This window comes from Geotrypetes seraphini, chromosome 3 (genome assembly GCF_902459505.1).
Source record: "Geotrypetes seraphini chromosome 3, aGeoSer1.1, whole genome shotgun sequence".
NCBI classification, from domain to species: Eukaryota; Metazoa; Chordata; class Amphibia; order Gymnophiona; family Dermophiidae; genus Geotrypetes; species Geotrypetes seraphini.
In genome coordinates, this window is record NC_047086.1 from 50,691,731 (window position 1) to 50,714,158 (window position 22,428).

The 22,428-nt window shown below is 48.5% G+C and overlaps 1 protein-coding gene across 1 annotated transcript in view; it reads left to right on the forward strand.

Annotated features, from left to right (window-relative positions):
* LOC117358246 (cyclic GMP-AMP synthase-like) overlaps nt 1-22,428 on the forward strand; it is a 124,184-nt gene that overhangs the window by 47,543 nt on the left and 54,213 nt on the right. The window contains exon 4 of the mRNA XM_033939941.1: nt 13,324-13,566. Coding sequence (XP_033795832.1) covers nt 13,324-13,566 — 243 coding nt within the window. The remainder of the gene's footprint in view (nt 1-13,323; nt 13,567-22,428) is intronic.

A 22,428-nucleotide genomic window follows, 5' to 3' on the forward strand; every position in this document is an offset into this window, starting at 1 on the left:
GTGCGGGTGGCAGAGCAGAGGAGAGAGTGAGTGTGCGGGCATAAAAAATACACAGCAGAAGTTGCCAGTTCCTGGCATAAAGTGTAGGCATAAAAATCGCAACAGAATCTGCTATCTGTACCCAGCCAGGCATTTATTGACTGACTTTTTCATTCTAACGCAGATTTCCAATAAACTACATCTTTTACTGCCAATATTGATCCCAAAATGTCCAGGAAAAGAAAAGTTGACGGTGAAGGCAGACAATTTAATGACAAATGGGAAAATGAATACATGTTTGTGCTTAGTGAGGGCAAACCAGTGTGTATATTGTGTTATGAGACAGTGTCGGTGATGAAAGAGTACAATATACGTCGTCATTTTGACACCAAACATAATGTTAAGTATGGCAAATATACTTTGGAAGAAAAGCATAAAATTGTTAAAGAACTAAAAGGCAAACTACAATCACAGCAGCAAATGTTTACAAAGGCTACAGCGAAAAATGATGCTGCAGTGAAAGCAAGCTTTATAGTGGCTGAAGAAATTGCCCGTACTTCAAGGTGTTTTTCAGAGGGTGCCTTTTTGAAGCAATGCATGCTAAAAGTGTGTGAGAAAGTATGCCCAGACCAGATACAGAGTTTTCAAACTGTCAGTTTGTCAAGAAACACCATTGCAGACAGAGTTCAAGAACTCTCAGGAAATCTATCATCACAGCTGGCCGAACAGGCATGCAGTTATCTTGCTTTTTCACTTGCTATCGATGAAAGCACAGACAACACTGATACAGCGCAGCTGTCCATCTTTATACGTGCTACGAAGACCGACCTCTCTGTCACTGAGGAACTTTTGGATGTAGCTGCCATGCATGGGACGACGACTGGTAGAGATATATTTGAGGCTGTGGAGAAATCTATAAATAATTTTAAATTACCCTGGGAAAAGTTGGTGGGGCTAACTACCGATGGCGCACCTTCAATGTGCGGAGAAAAGAAAGGCTTGGTTGGACTAATGAAGGAAAGAATGCAAAAAAGTCACTGCCACACACCCTTGATTACTTATCATTGCATTATCCACCAAGAGGCTATGTGTGGAAAAGTTCTGGACATGAATGACATAATGACCATAGTCATTAAAACTATTAACTTTATAAGGGCACGTGGCCTGAATCATCGCCAGTTCCAGCAGTTTTTACAGGAGGTGGGTGCAGAGCATGGAGACGTGCCATACCACACAGAAGTAAGATGGCTGAGCAAGAGCGCAGTCCTCAAAAGATTTTTTGAGCTCAGAGAACAAATTGCTCTTTTCATGGAAAGTAAAGGAAAGCCCTTGCCTGAACTGTCGGATCCCGCCTGGCTATGTGATTTTGCTATGATGTGTGACATATGCGAGCATCTCGCCCAACTGAATCTGAAGCTGCAGAGACGCAAACAAGTCATCACGAAGATGTCTGACATGATCACAGCATTCCAGCGTAAACTTCAACTATGGAAGTCCCAACTGGAACAGGACAATCTTGCCCACTTTCCCGTTTGTTTGAGTATCTCAACCACTATTTCTGGTACTTTTCCTTGCAGTTGGCTGGCTACCAAAGTTAGCCGTTTACTAAGTGAATTTGAGCGGCGCTTCTCTGACTTTAGAACACAGCACTCAGGCTTTGACATATTTGCCAATCCTTTTACAGTTGATGTCAACAATGTGCCCCATCACCTTCAGATGGAGATAATCGAGCTTCAGTCTGACAGTGGCCTGAAATCAAGGTTTCAGGATGTTGAAATTGAGGACTTCTACCCTCTACTGCCCCCTGACTCAATGCCAGAGCTCCGACTTCATGCTGCCCGTATTCTATCCATGTTCGGGAGCACCTATCTTTGTGAACAGATGTTTTCAATAATGAATCTGAACAAAAACAAGCACAGATCACGCATTACCGATGACAACCTCCATGCTGTTTTGCGGGTTGCTACAGCCCAAGAAATAAAACCGAACATTGACTCATTGATACGGGGAAAACGGTGTCAGACATCTAGCCAGAAAACAAAACAATGAGCATTTTAGGTACATTCCAATATTACTGTTTTGCTTGATACCAATATTACTGTTTTGCTTGATAGCATGTGAGTTGGTTAACAGCACTGTTAAGGAAAAGATTGTTCCACTCATTTTAAATTCACATTTCTGGTTAACATTGTCAGTTTATGACTGTTCAGTAAACCATTCGGCCCGCGATTTAGGCTGGATTTTAGATTTTGGCCCCTTCACTGATTGAGTTCGACACCCCTGGTCTACGGTGTGGGACGCTGTCAAAAGCTTTACTGAAATCCAAGTACACTATGTCCAGAGACTGTCCCGAGTCTAGCTTTCCTGTTACCCAATCAAAGAAGCTAATAAGATTGGATTGGCATGACCTACCCTTAGTGAATCCATGTTGACTAGGATCCCTTAGATTCCCCTCATCCAAAATCGTGTCTAATCGGGTAATCGAAGTCCTGGGCATCGCAAACAACAGGAGGAGTTCTTCCGCACTCCTTATCAGGCCTGGACTGCGTCTTGAGAGGCATCGAATCTTCCACCTCTACGCTCTATGGCCTCGAGTCCCATCTACTCGTTGGAGGCTTCTGGGGACCATTCCAAACATCACCGCTCTAGATCCCCTTCCAGGCATCGGGAGGGGCATCGATCCAGGCATTCTTCGAGGCACTCCTCTTGACACTCTACGGTTTCACCGCAGAAGAAGCTGCCTCGTATGGGGTATTCCTCATCAGATATGTCTCCTCCTCCGGGACTGGAGTTCGAGGATCCCTGTGTTTCATATTCTCCCTGTCGATCGCAGGTCTCTGTGAATCCCGAGGCCTCGACTTCTTCCAGTCCGTCTCGTAGGCCAGTGCTGGCAGACCAGTTATCCTTTTCGTCTTTCCTCCAGCAGATGGCGGATGACCTGGACATTACCTTAGACTCTGGTTCTCGGTACTCCAAGGCAGTGGTTCCCAACCCTGTCCTGGAGGAACACCAGGCCAATTGGGTTTTCAGGCTAGCCCTAATGAATATGCATGAAGCAAATTTGCATGCCTATCACTTCCATCATATGCAAATCTCTCTCATGCATATTCATTAGGGCTAGCCTGAAAACCCGATTGGCCTGGTGTTCCTCCAGGACAGGGTTGGGAATCACTGCTCCAAGGAATACCTCGACACTATGCATTTGCCTCATCCTCCTGCTGAGTCTCTTCGTCTGCCTCTCCACAAGCTCCTCGACCAAACGTTTATGAGGTGTTTTGAAACGCCGTACTCTATTCCTGCTGTTCCTGGCAAGTTGGATGCTCGGTACCGCACTGTTCATCACAAGGGATTTGAGGGCTCTCAACTCTCTCAATCCCTGTTGGTCGAATCCTCCCTCAAGAGGTCTCATCCGTCTCAGGTGTATGCCTCGGTGCCTCCGGGACGAGAGGGCAGGACCATGGATAAGTTTGGGAGGCGCACATATCAGAACTCGATGATGGCTTCCAGAGTTCTCAACTATACTTTTCATTTTGCCACTTATTTGGAGTTCTTCCTGCCTGTGCTCCGGAAGTTTACACCCTACATCGAGTCTCAGGCTCGATTCGAATTTGAGGAAGTGGTTGCCTCGCTGTCCCAGCTTCGCCTACAGTTGATGCAATCCTACTACGATGCCTTCGAGCTTTCGGCACGAGCTGCCACCTGTTCTGTGGCTATGCGTCGCTTAGCATGGCTTCGGACCATTGACATGGACCTGAACCTCCAGGACAGACTTGCCAACGTTCCTTGTGCAGGAGCAGATTTGTTTGACGAGTCTATCGAGACCGTGACGAAGAAACTGTCTGACCATGAAAAATCTTTTCAATCCATTCTTCGGCCCAAGCCTAAGCCGCAACAGTCTCGACCTTCTAGGCCGCCCTTGATCTATCAGCGGCGTTATACTCCGAGGCAGGCTCCGGCTGCGAGACAACCAGCAAAGAGACAGCCCCCTCAGAAGGCTCAACAAAAACCTCAGCCTTCTACTGTCCCCAAGGCTCCTCAGCCTTTTTGACTCTCTCTTAGGGAGCATAACCAACCTCGTTCTGCCTTCCCCTGTTTTTCCCATTGGGGGTCGCCTTCATAATTTTTATCATCGATGGGAGACTATCACCACCAGTGTTCCCTCTAAGCTGCGCTGGCGCACAAAATATTACATCCAGCGCACAAGTTTCACGTCACAGCGCACGGCGGGCAGGGCGGCGAGAGGAGAATCGGGCGAGTTGGCTCATAACTTGCTGGCGCCCGATATTTTTAGCGCACAGCGAAAAATATTTTGCTCACAACACCCGCCCGCTTAGAGGGAGCACTGATCACCACCGACCTCTGGGTCCTTACCATCATCAGGGAAGGGTACTCTCTTCAGTTCCATCGGGTCCCTCCAGACCACCCTCCAAGAGAGTATCCTTCCAACTTGACACAGACCGCCCTTCTTCTTCAGGAGGCTCAGACTTTGCTCCGGCTCCGGGCCGTCGAGCCGGTCCCTGTGGACCAGCACAACCGGGGTTTTTACTCCCGGTACTTCCTTGTTCCGAAGAAGACGGGCGACCTGCGGCCTATTCTGGACCTCAGGGTCCTCAACAAGTTCCTGGTCAAGGAGAGGTTTCGCATACTAACCCTTGCTTCTCTCTACCCCCTCCTCGAGCAGAACGATTGGTTATGCTCTCTAGATTTCAAGGAGGCCTACACTCACATTCCCATTCATCCGGCCTCTCGCAAGTACCTCAGATTTCGGGTGGGACATATACATCTGCAGTATTGAGTGCTTCCATTCGGCCTGTCCTCGTCTCCCAGAGTCTTCACGAAGTGTCTGGTGGTAGTGGCCGCTGCACTCCGGAACCAGGGTCTTCAGGTATTTCCCTACCTCGACGACTGGGTCATCAAGGCCCCCTCGGCTCCGGGGGTCATCTCGGCGACCCTGTCCACGATTCGGTTCCTGCAGAGTTTGGGCTTAAAGATCAACTTCCCCAAATCTCATCTACAGCCTGCCCAGTCTCTCCCCTTCATCGGGGCGGTTCTGGATACCATTCAGCTCAGAGCATTTCTTCCTCCTCAGCGCCTGGATGCTTTTCTTCACCTCTGCCAGTCAGTGTCTTCTCACCAGTCCATCTCAGCGAGACACATGATGGTTCTCCTGGGCCACATGGTCTCTACAGTTCATGTGACTCCTTTTGCCAGACTTCACCTCAGAATTCCTCAGTGGACCCTGGCTTCTCAATGGACACAGGTGTCGGATCCTTTGACTCGTCACATCATTGTCACTCCTGCTCTTCAGCAGTCTCTACTTTGGTGGATGACCTCTTCGAATCTCTCCAGAGGTTTGCTGTTTCACACTCCTCCCCACCAAAAGGTTCTCACAACAGATTCCTTGACCTATGCATGGGGAGCTCATCTGGATGGGCTTCGCACTCAGGGATTCTGGACCAGTGCGGATCGCCTCCATCAAATCAATCTTCTGGAGCTCAGAGCCATCTTCAATGCTCTTCAGGCTTTTCAACATCTGCTTCGAGACATGGTGATCCTCATTCGCACAGACAATCAGGTCGCCATGTATTATGTCAACAAGCAGGGGGGCACGGGCTCGGCCTCCCTATGCGAGGAAGCTCTCAGAGTCTGGGATTGGGCGATTCGCCACAACGCCTTCCTCAAAGCTGTCTACATTCAGGGGAAGGACAATGTCTTGGCTGACAACTTAAGTCGTCTCCTCCAGCCTCACGAATGGACCCTCCATTCCAAACCCCTTCATCAGATCTTCTCTCTGTGGGGGACGCCTCAGATAGACCTCTTTGCGGCTCCCCACAACTTCAAACTGCCTCAATTCTGCTCCAGGATCTACCCTCCTCATCGTCTCGAGGCAGATGCCTTTCTGCTGGATTGGGGGAATCGTTTTCTGTATGCGTTTCCTCCATTTCCACTCATTCAAAAGACTCTAGTCAAATTGAAATCCGACCATGCCACCATGATTCTGATAGCTCCTCGGTGGCCCAGACAACCTTGGCACTCCCTTCTACTTCAACTCAGCAGCAGGGAGCCGTTCCTTCTTCCAGTGTTTCCTTCGCTGCTTACTCAGCATCAGGGATCTCTACTTCATCTCAACCTGCAGTCTCTCCACCTGACAGCTTGGTTCCTCTCAACGTAACTCCTCACCAGTTTTCCCAGGCGGTGAGGGATGTATTGGAGGCTTCCCGGAAGCCTGCTACTCGACAATGCTACTCCCAAAAATGGACTAGATTATCTTCCTGGTGTGTTTCTAATCGTAAGGAGCCTCAGCGAGCCTCCCTGTCTTCTGTATTGGACTATCTTCTACACCTGTCTCAGTCTGGACTCAAGTCTACATCTATACGGGTCCACCTGAGTGCTATTGCGGCTTTCCATCAGCCTCTGCAAGGGAAACCTCTCTCTGCTCATCCTGTGGTTTCCAGATTTATGAAAGGACTTTTCCATGTCAATCCTCCTCTCAAACCTCCTCCAGTGGTTTGGGACCTTAACATTGTCCTTTCTTGTCTTATGAAACCTCCTTTTGAGCCTCTCAACAAGGCTCCACTGAAGTTTCTCACTTGGAAAGTGGTTTTTCAGGTTGCCCTCACTTCTGCCCGCAGAGTCAGTGAACTTCAGGCCTTAGTGGCGGATCCACCTTTCACAGTATTCCATCATGACAAGGTGGTCCTTCGCACTCATCCGAAATTCCTGCCTAAAGTGGTCTCTGAATTTCATCTCAACCAATCCATAGTTCTTCCTGTGTTTTTTCCAAAGCCTCATTCTCATCATGGAGAATCAGCTCTTCACACTCTGGACTGTAAGCGTGCTTTGGCTTTCTACCTGGATCGCACCAAACCACACAGAACTGCTCCTCAACTTTTCGTCTCCTTTGATCTGAACAAGTTGGGATGCCCTGTCTCGAAGCATACTATCTCCAACTGGATGGCGGCTTGCATCTCTTTTTGCTATGCCCAGGCTGGATTACCCCTTCCCTGTAAGGTCACAGCCCATAAGGTCAGAGCAATGGCGGCCTCTGTAGCCTTCCTCAGATCGACACCGATTGAGGAGATTTGTAAGGCTGCCACTTGGTCCTCGGTTCATACATTCACTTCTCATTATTGTCTGGATACTTTCTCCAGAAGGGATGGACAGTTTGGCCAAACAGTGTTACAAAATTTATTCTCCTAAGTTGCCAACTCTCCCACCATCCCATTGAGATTAGCTTGGAGGTCACCCACTAGTGAGAATACCTGCCTGCTTGTCCTGGGATAAAGCAATGTTACTTACCGTAACAGTTGTTATCCAGGGACAGCAGGCAGCTATTCTCACGTCCCACCCACCTCCCCTGGGTTGGCTTCTCTGCTAGCTACCTGAACTGAGGAGACACGCCCGGACCATCAGGCGGGAATGCACTGGCGCATGCGCGGTGCGGGCATCTCAAAACTTCAGAGTTTCTGCAAGCAAATATGCTTGTGAGACGTCCGTATCGGGGCTCTGTCGGATGACATCACCCACTAGTGAGAATAGCTGCCTGCTGTCCCTGGATAACAACTGTTACGGTAAGTAACATTGCTATACTCAATGTCTTCAATTAATTCTGTGTCCTTGTCCTCTGATTGTCTTGGAGGTCTGTATACCACACCAAGGTACAGGCATTTTTCTCCGCCTCTGGCCAGGTTTACCCAGATGGATTCCCCAGTGTACTTGACATCTGTGATCCTGGTTGTCTTGATGTTCTCTTTGATGTAAAGTGCTACCCCTCCTCCTAACTTACCCTCTCTGTCTTGGTGAAGCAGGTTGTATCCTGGTATAGTTATATCCTAATATTAATATATAATATATTCCCATATATCTGAAAAAGTGTATCCTACTTTACTTAAAAGTGTATCAAGGAGGAGGCCTCAGTAACAGAGCCCACGCTCAGTCGTATTCACAGACTGAAGATTTCGGCGTGGTTATACTGCTCTTTAGCTCTAATCATTGGCCAGCTCCTATATTTTACTTTAATATCTTCTATCAGAGTTTAAATAAAAATTCAATATTCTAATTAATATCCTATTCTATAAATATTTTTTGTCACGTTTTTTCTTTAAGTTTTTTTCCCCCAAATAACTTATTAATATCTACACTTCTTCATCTGGTTTGAGACTAAACTGACAAGGTTTAGAAAACATTTCAGTTTTATTTCAAAAAGGACCTTGCTAGCACTCAATTTCTAGCAAGTCTCACTTTGATATTGCTAAGCAGTCTAATATTAACCACATTACTTAGCTTTTTAACAGTGCTTGTATGTCAAAGACAGCCAACGAGGCCAGCGTTTCGTGGACTTCAACTTCTGTCCACTGCTTCAGGGCCATGGATTATATGCATCAAGCCATTTTCTGTAACTTATTGACAGCAGTCTCCCTGAAGCAGTGGACAGAAGTTGAAGTCCACGAAATGCTGGCCTCGTTGGCTGTCTTTGACATACAAGCACTGTTAAAAAGCTAAGTAATGTGGTTAATATTAGACTGCTTAGCAATATCAAAGTGAGACTTGCTAGAAATTGAGTGCTAGCAAGGTCCTTTTTGAAATAAAACTGAAATGTTTTCTAAACCTTGTCAGTTTAGTCTCAAACCAGATGAAGAAGTGTAGACATTAATAAGTTATTTGGGGGAAAAAAACTTAAAGAAAAAACGTGACAAAAAATATTTATAGAATAGGATATTAATTAGAATATTGAATTTTTATTTAAACTCTGATAGAAGATATTAAAGTAAAATATAGGAGCTGGCCAATGATTAGAGCTAAAGAGCAGTATAACCACGCCGAAATCTTCAGTCTGTGAATACGACTGAGCGTGGGCTCTGTTACTGAGGCCTCCTCCTTGATACACTTTTAAGTAAAGTAGGATACACTTTTTCAGATATATGGGAATATATTATATATTAATATTGTGACATAGTTTCCCATTAGGGGATTGTATTGCTGTTGGTATAGTTATATCCTACCCATGAGAGTCTGTGAACCATGTTTCGGATATTGCTACCACGTCTAGGTCTGCATTTACTATTTCTGTTTCTAGTTCTAGAAATTTATTCCCTAGGCTGTGTGCATTAACATACATAGCTCTCCACTCTTTGTGTCTACTAAACTCCTGTAGAGAGTTACCCATCTGAGTTAAAGTGTCTCCTAGCGAATCTTTTGCAGCAAGGGTACTTATCTCAGACTTAGAAGCGAAGTTTTGGTTCACCACATCAGGATTGTTACTTACTGCTCCGGTATATAAGTGGGTACCCTCCCCCAACTTACCTAGTTTAAAGCCCTTCGAAACAGGCGGGCTAGTCGGTATCTGAAGACATTCTTACCTCTGGTGGTCAGGTGGAGTCCGTCTGATCCCTGGAGTCCCTGTAGTGCCTCTCCGTGATTCAGGAATCCGAAGTTCATTTCCCGGCACCATCGTTGTAGCCACTCATTCGTCTTCAGGATACATTCGTCCCTGTCTCTTCCCTTGCCCCTAACAGGAAGAATTGAAGAGAATACTACCTGTGCTCCTGTCTGCTTCAGCCTCTCCCCCAGAGCTCCGAAGTCTCTATGTCCTCCAGAGTGTTCTTGGCAGTGTCATTCGTTCCGACGTGGATGAGCAGCATTGGGAAGTGGTCCTGGGGCCTGAGAAGCCTATCAAGACAGGCGGTCACATCTCGTATTCTGGCTCCAGGCAGACAGCAGTTCTCCCTCGACTGCATATCTGGTCTGCATTTGGTCCCTCGGTGCCCCTCAACATGGAGTCCCCGATGGCTATTACTCTGCGCTTCTTTTGGGGATGTCGATCCGTTGTCCCCGAAGATGGAGATGCGTGTTGATCCTGGTCCTGCTGCCAAATACCTCTGTGAATGTATCAAAAGTGATTTTGTGGCTCTGGGAGAGAAGGTGAAGCAGTAAGGTACGCAAGTGGTAGTCTTGTCCATCCTCCCTGTTGAGGGTAAGGGCCAGGTCAGAGAAGCTTGCATCCTGGAGATGAATGTGTGGCTATGTGGATGGTGTCGTCAAGAGCATTTTGGCTTCTTGGACCATGAGATGATTTTTCAAGGGCTGCTGAGCAGGGATGGTATACATCTATCAAAGAACGGAAGAAGTGTAACGGCAGACTGGCTAATATACTGAAGAGAGCTTTAAACTAGAAGTGATGGGGAAGAGTGATCAAAGCCACTGGATGAGTATAAACCCTCAGCTAAGTAAATCACTGAATACCTCTATATGGATGGGAAAAGGGGACAATGTCTGGAAAGCAGTATATACTAATATTCAAAGTATGGGAAACAAAATTCTGGATCTAGAAACAGTGATGGAAGAAGATGAGTTGGATATAGTGGCGATCACAGAGACATGGTTCATGGAAAGACAGGGTAGGAAGAAAAGGACGGGGACTAGCATTCAGTGTTCCCGCTAAGCTGCGTTGGCCTGCGCTCGCGCACAAAATATTACATCGCAGCGCAAAGTTTCTCTTCACAGCGCACACACGCGTCGGTAAGGTAAGGGGACGCATTGGGGGGATTGCACTTCCCCACAATTGCCATGCTTCGGTTCCTCTTCTTCCTTCCTTCCTCCCCCCCCCCCCGCGGGACCCTGCGGCACCATCAACTCTTACTCCCTCTAATGTCGGCCCTGCAGCTCCAGACTTCCTCGCACCTTCTCCCCTCCCCCTTTGGATCGCTATTATTTTAAATGTTATAGCCGCGGAGCTGTATCCATCAGTGGAGATGTCTAACCTCGGCCTGCCCCGGAACTCTTACTGCAACAGTGACTTCCTGTTCCTGCCTAGACGGGCGGCTGCTGCAGTAAGAGTTCCGGGGCAGGCCGAGGTTAGACATCTCCACTGATGGATACAGCTCCGCGGCTATAACATTTAAAATAATAGCGATCCAAAGGGGGAGGGGAGAAGGTGCGAGGAAGTCTGGAGCTGCAGGGCCGACATTAGAGGGAGTAAGAGTTGATGGTGCCGCAGGGTCCCGCGGGGGGGGGGGGGAGGAAGGAAGGAAGAAGAGGAACCGAAGCATGGCAATTGTGGGGAAGTGCAGAGCTGCAGGGAAGAGTGTTGCGGTACCCAGCTGGAGGGAGAAGGAAGATGAGGGAGGGAATTAAAGGAGATGCCAGGGCTTGGAGCGTAGGAGGAAGGTATGCCAGTCTAAGGGAAAAGGAAGGGGGAGATGTGAGAGCATGGAGGGGGAGCGAAAGATGGAAGAAAAGGAAAGGAGAGAGATGCCAGAGAATCAGGGAAGGGGAGATACCAGACTATGAGGAGAGGTGTGGGAGAGGGAAGGCGAGGAGAGAGATGCCAGACCAATGGGGTGAAAGGAGAGATGGAAGGGGGAGGCATACAGTTTCTGGAAGGGGCATAGAAGGAGAGAAGATGCCATATAGGGGAAGAGAGACGGCAGACAGTGGATGGAAGGAAGAGAGTTACAAGAAGATGAGGAAAGGAGAAACCACAGAAGACAAAGGTAGAAAAAAATTTCTATTTATTTATTGCTTTAGGAGACATGTGTCACTGTTTCTGTGAAGCATTGTATGCAGAGTCCAGCTTCTTGCTGGTTCAATTTAACCTTTGTCTATGTATTTTTATTTTATCCCCCCTTTTACAAAACTGTGAAGCGTTTTTAGCACCAGCCTTGGTGGTAGCAGCTCTGATGCTCAGAATTTTATGAGCATCAGAGCTGTTACCTCCGTAGCTAAAATCCACACTACAGTTTTGTAAAAGAGGGAGGGGTTAGTTTGTGATTACATATTCCTTACTAGGCGAAGGTGTTTTCTGTGTTCTGTGTGTTCGAAAGACATGGTTTTCTGTTAGGATTGACGGTGTAGGATTGATCTGTGCTGGTCTGGCTTGTTTAGTTTTACAATGGGTGTATTGATGTACTGCTCACTGCAATATGTAAGATGCTGCCTTTTCCTAGGTACTCATGTGTGACGTGTGGTTTGTTACTAAAAATCATGTTTTTCTTACAGATGGGGGGGGGTGCCAAAAAATAATGGGCCCCGGATGTTACATATGCTAGGTACGCCACTGTATGTAAAGATACCAGAAAGCTGGCGTAGCAAAAACTTCTAAGTTTTGAGTATTTAACCCTCCCACAATCTCACGGGCACTCGTTTCAAGTTTATTGAGATTTTGATTTAAACGCAATATCAAATATTTTCAATGCGTATAACAAAAATAAATTTGGGGAAATAAATAAAACCATTTGAACCAGTGTTCCCGCTAAGCTGCGCTGGCGTGCGCTGGCGCACAAAATATTACATCGCAGCGCACACGTTTCTCGTCACAGCGCACGATCGGAAGAGGCGTACGGCAGATGGCAGGGCGGCGAGAGGAGAATCGGGCGAGTTGGCTCATAACTTGCTGGCGCCCGATATTTTTGGCTCACGGTGAAAAAAGTTTGCTCACAACACCCGCCCGCTTAGAGGGAACACTGCTAGCATTATATGCTAAAGATCATATTAAGAAGAGAAAAGTGGGTAACAGGATGATGATAAATCTATTTTGCAAAAATCTTTACATATTATGCACACTAAGAACTGCTGATTAAAGTTTACTATTGTAACAATTTCAGGAGAACTTTTTAAATATTTTACTTTTAAAATCTAACAAAGATTCCCGTTTGAACAATATGCTAAATATTGAATGGAACAAGTGAACATATCATAAGGAAATAAAAGATCAGTTCATAGGACCTCTTATGATTTAGATATCATTTCAGGTCCCTATCCTGTATTTTTATCATTTAATCATTTGTGCTCACCCCTCTTCCCTATCTTACTGAAAAAATTTTGTAACACCTAAATACTGGTTCTTTATACCTTATGCTACTCTAAAAAGATTGTATTATTTGTAATAATAGTCAAAACAAATTACTCAAGAAACTCAAAGAAATGAAAGGCAACACTTATCTTATGTGGCTTTTGCAAAAAACAGCGTTGTAATAGTCTGTGAAACTCCAGATACCCTCTATTTTTGCGGTCATTTCAATCTACTCCTGATTCTTCCTCGGGGGATTTCAAAACACTGCCCTCCATAGCTTATCTGGCGGAGAAATCTCTCAAGATTCAATTTTATGGCTCTTCAGAACACCTCTACGACTGGTCTAATTGTGATTTGGAAAAGACTATATTTCCTAATATTATGTTCTACGACTGAACATAGATTTCAAACAGAGATTTACCATTAAACCTAAGGATAGAAATAATGTTCTGTAGAATGATAGAAGTTTTAATACTACTTTAATACTTTGTGATAAGCGGTATATCAAGTAATAAATCCAATGACAACTATTAATTCTCATGTCTTTCTCATAGAAACAAATGTTTCAGTCGAGAGAAAAAAGCCTAGATGCCCTGCAGTCACACTTTGTATTGAAGACAACCCAGCTATATCAGTGGACATAGTTTTGGCTTTAGAAGTGGAACAACACTGGCCATCAAATACTGAGGATGGCCTAAAAATTGAACCTTGGCTAGGAAGTACAGTACGAGACCGTTTTCGATTAAATCCATTCTATTTGGTACCCAAACAAGCAAATAATGGAAGAGCAACAACAGGTACTGCTCATATTAGTGCAAGGAAGCTTTCTGTGAAAATGTTTTTAGTAGTGCCCTAGATCTATAACTATAAGCTAATTTTGGATTTCCTAAATGAAATACACGGAGGGCTTGGAAATTTCTGTAAAGTTTGATTTTCAAAATTTAGATGAGAAAAAAAGGCAGATCTTAAAATTTGTTACTTGACAGTTTAAAGAGGGTTTTTATTTTTTCATATTTTAACCACTTTTAATTAGGGATAAGGGGTTTGGACTTGTATACCACTTTTTCTGTGTAGTTTACACAAAGCGGTTTACATATTTTAGACAGGCACTTACCGTATTTTTTGCTCCATAAAATGCACTTTTTTCCACCCAAAGGTGGGTGGAAATCTCGGTGCGTCTTATGCAGTGAAGATACAAATCTTGTTACCCGCTGCCGCTGCCCCTTTTTAAACCCTCCCGCCTGTTGTTGTCTCTTTTTAACCTGGTAGTCCAGTGTGTATCCCTCCCTCATCCTATTTCCCGGCCAGCAGCGCACAAGTCAGGAGCAAGCTTTACATTCTCCTGCTTGGCCCCGCGCTGCTTTCTGAGTAGCTGCCGTCAGTTCTTGTGGGACTCGTGAGAACTGATGGCAGCCATTCAGAAAGCAGTGCAGGGCCAAGCGGGAGAGCGTAAAGCTTGTTCCTGACGTCCGCACTCCTGACCTGTGAGCTGCTAGCCGGGAAATAAGGAACCCGGCAGAGCAAAGGCTGCAAGTACCATCCAGCAGCTCTGTGTACAGATCGGCTTGTTCTGCAAGGTGTGTGCCACGACAGGGAGGGAAGCCGGCTGGAGCTGCTGGGCCCATGAGCAAGGGGGGTGGACTGGAGCTGACGGACCCTCAAGCAGTGGATGGGGGATTTGAAAAGGTACGAGGGGCTGGTTGACTGGCTGCCACTACACGTGCCTGCCATTAGACGTGCCCTGTACCCTGTCCCGGCCTACCACTAGATCACCAGAGGGGGGACAGGGTACAGGGCACACCATTTGGTTCAGAATTTTTTTTCTTGGTTTTTCCTCCTCTAGAGATGGGTGTGTCTTCTAGGACAGTGAAGTGTTAAATGACTTGTGTAGAGTCACAAGCAGCTGCAGTGGGAATTGAACTTACAATCTCAGGGTGCTGAGGCAGCTGCTCATCCACTAGGCCAGTGTTCTTCAACCTTTTTACACCTAAGGACCGGCAGAAATAAAAGAATTATTTTGTGGACCGGCATCGGTCCGCAGACCAGCGGTTGAAGAACACTGGGCTAAGTCGTGGGCCAGACCCTGCCCATCTCTACCCAGTCTCCACCCCAGACCCTGTAACACTATTTATCCCAGGACAAGCAGGCAGCATATTCTCTACATGTGGGTGACGTCATCCACGGAGCCCCATTGCGGACAGCCTTTCAAGCAAACTTGATTGAAGATCTCAAAGTTTGCTAGTGCTGCCCACGCATGCGTGCCTTTCTGCTCCACTAGAGGGCGCATCCCCTCCTCGTGGTCTTCAGTTCTTAGTTTTCCACGGAGCCAGAAAGCCCTGTTTCTCTTCTCTGTGTTCTCTAAGAGCCTTTCTAGCACCGTGGCTTCTTTGTTTTACTCGGGAGACGCTGTGCGCATTGTTCATTGCTTATTTTCCTTGTTTTTCGTTTTGGCGACCGGGGGCTCCCAGTTCGCCGTGGCCGCTTGGCCTCGAGTGGCTGCGGCTGTCTTACCTTATGTCCCGGCCTCTCACCGGGTTTATGAAGTGCTCCCAGTGCGGTGGGTTATCTCCATCACTGACCCGCATCGCTGGTGTATCCTGTGCTTGGGTGCTGATCACCCGAAGGATTCCTGTCCTCGCTGTGCCACGCTTCAAGCTCGGGCTCATCGGTGACGTAGGGCCAGGATTGCGGAGCTTTATGCCATGGAAGCCGCTCCTGCTTTGACCTCGGCTTCGGTCTCGACGTTGGCCTCGGTCCCGGGCAAGTCTCCCTTGACCTTGAAGGCCTCGGGGCCTCGATCTCGAAGACCTCGACTCCGGGTAAGTCCCCTCTTCCTCCTTCAGGTTCAGCTCAGCTACCGAAGAAGCCTTCCTCGGAGTCTCTGGCCATCCAGGTGGTGAGTGTAGTTCTGCCGGCCTCGACGAAACCACCCTCCAAACCCTCCAAGCGTGCTTCCACCACACAGGAATACTCATCCTCGAGGTCGCCCTCGGTGGAACGCACTGCTGCACCTGCCCGGCCGAATATGGTCACAGTGCCGATGTTTGAGGAGGTACTGAAGGCTATCATCTCCTCGGAGCTCTCTTCAGCGTTGGCTCAGCTTGCTCCGGCCTCGACCTCCCGCGCTGTGGACCAGCCTGAGCGTCGTGTCGAAGTTTCTCGAGGCAAGGCACGTCGATCTCGGCGTCTGTCCTCGTCGGATTCCTTGCCTCTTCCATCGAGGCAAGTTTCTCCCTCGAGCCGGCCTCGGTCGAGGCACCTTGCGAAGCGTCCATGGGACTCTCCCCCGAGGCGGGGCAGGTCCCCGGGTCCTCGCACTACTGGCTCCATTAAGACCTCGGACCTCACTCTGTCCAACTCGAATCTGTTGAGGTCGCCGGTCTGGTTGGATTCCCCGATCCGGGAGGAGCCTGCCTTGGGGGACCCAGGCTCGTTTTCCCGAGGCTTGTCTTCGGGCCGAAGTTCTCAGGGGCACCGTCCTCGGAACTCGACGGTCCATGCCTCGCTGTCCTCCCCTCCGGGGACTTTGAGGCACAAGCTCTCGTCGATGCCTCCTCGTTCTTTCAGCGGGGCTTCTTCGGCGTCCATGCAGGTGGATATGGATGTTCCCCCGCAGTATTCTAGGGAGGCTTCCCTCTCCTTTTCGGCTGCCCTGCGGTCTCGTTCCACCACTCCACCGGGAGAGCACTCTGAGAGCAGGCCATCTTCCTTCACTTGATTTGTGCAGGATATGGGGAAGGCCTTGCACCTGGAGCTCCAGTCAGATTCCAGGTATACCAAGGAGTATTTGGAGGAGATGGAGCTTCCATACCCTCCTAGGGAATCCTTGCGGCTGCCTCTGAATCTGGTGTTGCAGCAGACTTTCTTTCGCAATCTGGAGATGCCTTACACTATTCCGGCTATTCCCTCCAAAATGGAGTCTCGGTACCGGACTGTGCCTTGCAAAGGGTTTGAGAAGGGTAGTGGAGTCTACCCTTAAAAAGTCTCACCCGTCCACGGTCTATGCCACTGTCCCGCCAGGCCGGGAGGGCAGGACGATGGGCAAGTTCAGGAGGCGTCTCTATCAGAACTCCATGATGGCGAACTGAGTCCTGAATTATAACTTTACTTTTACTTCTTATCTCAAGTGGTGTATCAAGTCCCTACCATCTTTCGAGGATGCTTTGCCCTCTGCGCGCCGTGCGGAGTTCCGCCGGCTTGTGGATACACTGTCGCAGCTTCGGTTGTACATGTTTCAGGCCTCCTATGATGCTTTTGAGCTATCGTCTAGGGTCTCGGCCTTCGCGGTGGTGATGCGTCGACTGGTGTGGCTCCGCATTGTTGATATGGACCCGAACCTACAGGACAGATTGGCCAATCTCCCATGCTTGGGCAACGAATTGTTCGATGATTCCATCAAGGCTGCCACGAAACGCCTCTCTGAACACGAACGCTCCTTCGCTTCCCTGGTCCGGGCTAAGGCGAAACCCGCCCAAGACCTACTGGCTGCCTCCCCGGCAGTATCCACAGAAGTCCACACCGGCGTTTTCTCGCCCTCCGCCCTGATGTCCGCAGCAGCAGAGGGCTTCTCCTAAGCCCCAGACCCCCGCTGCGCCTAAGCAGCAGTCGTCCTTTTGACTGGCCCGGCGGGAGGGGGTTGGCCCCTTCCGCCTTGGGGGTTCCCCCTCTACCCACCGTGGGTCATCACCGCGCCTTTTATTAGCGCTGGACGGAGATCGCTGCGGACACTTGGGCCCTTTCCGTCAATCGGGAGGGGTACTCCCTCAACTTCCGGGCTTTGCCTCCAGACAGACCTCCCAGAGAGTCTCTTTCTGACATGTCGTAACTTCATTTGCTTCTTTTGGAAACGTGGGCCCTCCTTCGCCTGCGGGCTGTGGAAAAGGTTCCCCCTTGCCAACGGGGCTGCGGGGTTTATTCTCGGTACTTCATGGTACCCAAAAAGACCGGGGACCTTCGTCCCATTCTGGATCTGTGGAAACTGAACAAGTTCCTGGTTCAGGAGAAGTTCCGCATGCTTTCGTTTCCCATTTTGTATCCCTTGATGGACAAGGGGGACTGGTTGTGTTCCCTGGACCTGAAAGAAGCCTACACTCACATCCCGATACATCCGGCTTCTCGGCGGTTTCTCCGTTTTAAGTGGGGAGCCTCCATTTGCAGTATCGAGTCCTCCCATTCGGGCTTGCTTCGTCTCCATGGGTCTTCACGAAGTGCCTCGTGGTGGTCGTGGCGGCCCTGCAGTCGCAGGGCCTTCAGGTTTTCCTGTACCTTGACGATTGGCTTATCAAAGCCCTATCGAGAGAGGGGGTTATTTCAGCGACCCGTCAGACTATTATCTTCCTTCAGCGTCTGGGGTTCGAGATCAACTTCCCCAAGTCTCAGTTGTGCCCCTCTCAGTCCCTGCAGTTTATTGGGGCCATGCTCGACATGCTCCGCTTCCGGTCATTTCTGCCGCCGCCTCGGCAAGCTGTACTCCTGCAGCTATGTCAGCTGATGGCTCAGCAAGATTCGGTCCCGGCCAAGCAGATGATGATTCTCCTGGGACACATGGCCTCCACCGTTCACGTCACGCTGTTTGCCTGGTTGCATCTTCGGGTTCCTCAGTGGACTCTGGCTTCTCAGTGCGGCAGGATCGGGATCCCGCTTCTCAGCACATTGCGGTGACTCCCTCCTTGAAACGCTCACTCCGTTGGTTGGCCTCTTCCAATCTGTCCAGAGGTTTGCTCTTTCTCATGCCCCAGCATCAGAAGGTTCTGATGAAGGACTCCTCTGAGTACGCTTGGGAAGCGCATATCGACGGCCTGCGGACTCAGGGTCTTTGGTCGAGTGTGGACCGTTGCTGCCACATCAACCTGCTAGAGTTCCAGGCCATCTTCAACGTCGTCATTTCGTCATTTGCTGCAGGATTCAGTTGTCTTGGTGCATACGGACAACCAGGTGGCGATGTATTATGTGAACAAGCAAGGGGGTACGGGTTCCCTATCGCTTTGCAGGGAAGCCCTTCGTCTTTGGCAGTGGGCGCTGTGCCACAACTTCTTTCTTTGGGCGGTGTATATCCAGGGCGAGCAGAATTATCTGGCGGACAAGTTGAGCCGTCTGCTTCAGCTGCATGAGTGGTCACTCCATTCTTGAACTCTGCGACAGGTGTTTGTTCGATGGGTGACTCCGCAGATAGATCTGTTTGCTTTGCCCCTCAATCACAAGTTGCCTCATTTCTGCTCGAGGATGTACTCCCCGGATCGTTTCGAGGCAGATGCTTTCCTTCTCGATTGGACGGACGGGTTCCTCTATGCGTTCCTTCCCTTTCCTCTGATTCTCAGGACACTGGTGCATCTCAAGTCGGTCCGCGCCACCATGATCTTGATTGCTCCTCGGTGGCCCCGGCAACCGTGGTTCTCCCTGCTCCTTCAGCTAAGTGTCAGGGAACCTCTGCTACTCCCTGTTTTTCCTTCTCTGCTGTCTCAGAGTCGGGGTTCGCTGTTACATCCCAATCTGCAGTCACTCCATTTAACAGCTTGGTTCCTCTCTACGTGCCTCCCTCTTTAGGGTTCTCCCAGTCGGTGAGGGATGTTCTTGAGGCCTCTAGGAAGAGCTCTACTCGTCAATGCTATTCTCAGAAATGGACCAGATTTGCAGCGTGGTGTGCTGAACACTGCATGGACCAGTCCTCAGCCTCCTTGTCTTCTGTGTTGGATTATCTGTTCCACTTGTCTCGGTTTGGCCTCAAATCGACATCTATTCAAGTCCACCTCAGTGCGATTGCTGCCTTTCATCAGCCGCTTGATGGGAAACCGCTCTCTGTCCATCCGGTGGTATCCCGCTTTATGAAGGGCCTTTTCAATGTTCATCCTCCACTCAAGCCCCCTCCGGTGGTTTGGGATCTTAATGTGGTTCTGGCTCAATTGATGAAACCTCTTTTTGAGCCCATTGATAAGACTCCTTTGAGGTTTTTCACTTGGAAGGTGGTGTTCTTAGTTGCTCTCACGTCTGCCCGCAGAGTCTGTGAGCTGCAAGCGCTTGTTGCGGATCTGCCTTTTACTGTATTCCATCATGACAAGGTGGTCCTTTGTACTCATCCTAAGTTCTTGCCTAAGGTGGTTTCGGATTTCCACCTCAACCAATCCATTGTTCTTCCAGTGTTTTTTCTGAAGCCCCACTCGCATCCTGGCGTGGTGGCGCTTCACACACTTGACTGTAAGAGGGTGTTAGCCTTTTACCTGCGACGCACCGAGTCATCGGACGGCTCCTCAACTTTTCATCTCTTTTGATCCTAATCATAGAAACATAGAATATGACGGCAGAAAAGGGCTGTAGCCCATCAAGTCTGCCCACGCTAATGACCCACCCCCAGACTTCACCCGGCTAGAGATCCCACATACATATCCCATTTCTTTTTAAAATCGAGCACGCTGCTGGCGTTAATCACCTGCAATGGAAGTTCATTCCAATGATCGACTACCCTTTCGGTGAAGAAATACTTCCTGGCGTCGCCATGAAATTGCCCGCCTTTGATTTTCAGCGGATGACCTCTCGTGGTTGAAGGTCTTTTAAGAAAGAAGATATCGTCTTCCACCTCGATGCGGCCCGTGATATATTTAAAAGTCTCAATCATGTCCCCCCTCTCTCTATGTTCCTCGAGCGAGTATAGCTGCAGTTTATTTAGTCTTTCCTCATATGGGAGGTTCTTGAGTCCCGAGACCATCCTGGTGGTCATTCGCTGAACCGACTTGATTCTCCGCACATCTTTTTGATAATGTGGTCTCCAGAATTGAACACAATATTCAAGATGAGGTCTCACCATAGATCTATACAGGGGCATTATGACTTCGGGCCTCCGGCTGACGAAACCTCTACGGATGCATCCCACCATTTGTCTAGCCTTGGATGCAGCTTTCTTCACCTGCTTGGCAGTTTTCATGTCTTCACTAATGATTACTCCCAAATCACGCTCTGCCCTAGTCCTAGCTAAGGTCTCACCATTTAGAGTGTAAGTTCTGCACGGGTTTCTGCTGCCAAGGTGCATGACCTTACATTTTTTGGCATTGAAGCCTAGCTGCCAAGTCGAGGACCAATGTTCCAATAAGAGCAGGTCCTGTTCCATTCTGTCGGGCAAGGTGCTGTTATCTACTATGTTGCACAGTTTGGCGTCGTCGGCGAATAGTGTTATTTTACCTTGAAGCCCTTGAGTCAGGTCTCTTATGTATATGTTGAAAAGGATCGGTCCCAAGACCGATCCCTGTGGCACTCCACTGGTCACCTCCGATGTATTGTCAGCAGGAGACCCGAAGTAATGATGCCATTATACAGATCCATGGTGAGGCCTCACTTGGAGTACTGTGTTCAGTTCTGGAGACCACACTACCGTAAAGACATACTGAGGATCGAGTCGGTTCAACGAATGGCGACAAGGTTGGTCTTGGGGCTCAAGGATCTCACGTATGAAGAAAGACTAAAAAAGTTGCGGCTTTACTCACTTGAGGAAAGAAGAGAACGGGGAGACATGATTGAAACGTATAAGTACATCACGGGATGTATCGAGTCGGAAGATGATCTCTTCTGTCTCATAGGACCCTCAACCACCAGAGGGCATCCGCTGAAAATCAGGGGAGGGAAATTTCGTAGCGACTCCAGAAAGTACTTCTTTACCGAGAGAGTGGTGGATCATTTGAATGAACTCCCATTGCAGGTGATTGAAGCCAGCAGCGTGACGGATTTTAAGAGGAAATGGGATATTCACGTGGGTTCTCTAGGGGATCTGGGGGGCGGATAATTGGAAAGGGCAGACTAGGTGGGCTATGGCCCTTTTCTGCCGTCATTTTCTATGTTTCTACCGCTTAACCAGTCATTGACCCATGTCGTCAATGTCACTCCCAATCCCATCAAAGTCATCTTGCTCAACAATCTGCGGTGCGGGACGCTATCAAAAGCTTTGCTGAAGTCCAAGTACACGACGTCCAGAGACTTCCCCATATCCAGTTTCCTTGTAACCCAGTCAAAGAAGCTGATCATACCATACAGAGTCCCAACCATAAATTAACAAACACCTCCCTCAAACTGAATGGACTAGATCACCCTATCCTACCCACCATAAAAATCCTTGGAGTCATCCTGGACCGCACCCTAACCTTCGATGACCATACCAGTGCCCAGGTGAAAAAATGTTTCTGCACCCTCTGGAAACTGCGCACCATCAAACGTTATTTCGACCACCAAGCCTTCCGACTACTCGTTCAATCTCTGGTGTTAAGCATATTAGACTACTGCAACATTATTTACCTCGGAACCTATAAAAATACCATCAAACGTCTAAGAATAGTCCAAAATGCAGCCGTCCGCCTCATTTACGATCTCAAAAAATATGACCATGTCAGCCCCTACTACACCAAACTCCACTGGCTCCCAGTTGAGGCAAGGATCATCTTTAAGTTCGCCTGCCTATGTTTCAAAACTCTAACTGGCTCCTCCCCAATTTACCTGTCTGAACATCTTGAAATAGCAGGCCCCTCTCGCACACGAAACGCCCACTTATTCACCTTTCCCTCCCTAAAAGGCTGCCTCTATAAGAGATTCATTGATAGAACCCTAGCATTCCAAGCGGGCAAATGGAACAATTGCCTAACCGACCTCATCTCCAACTCCCCGCCTTATCACCTGTTCAGGAA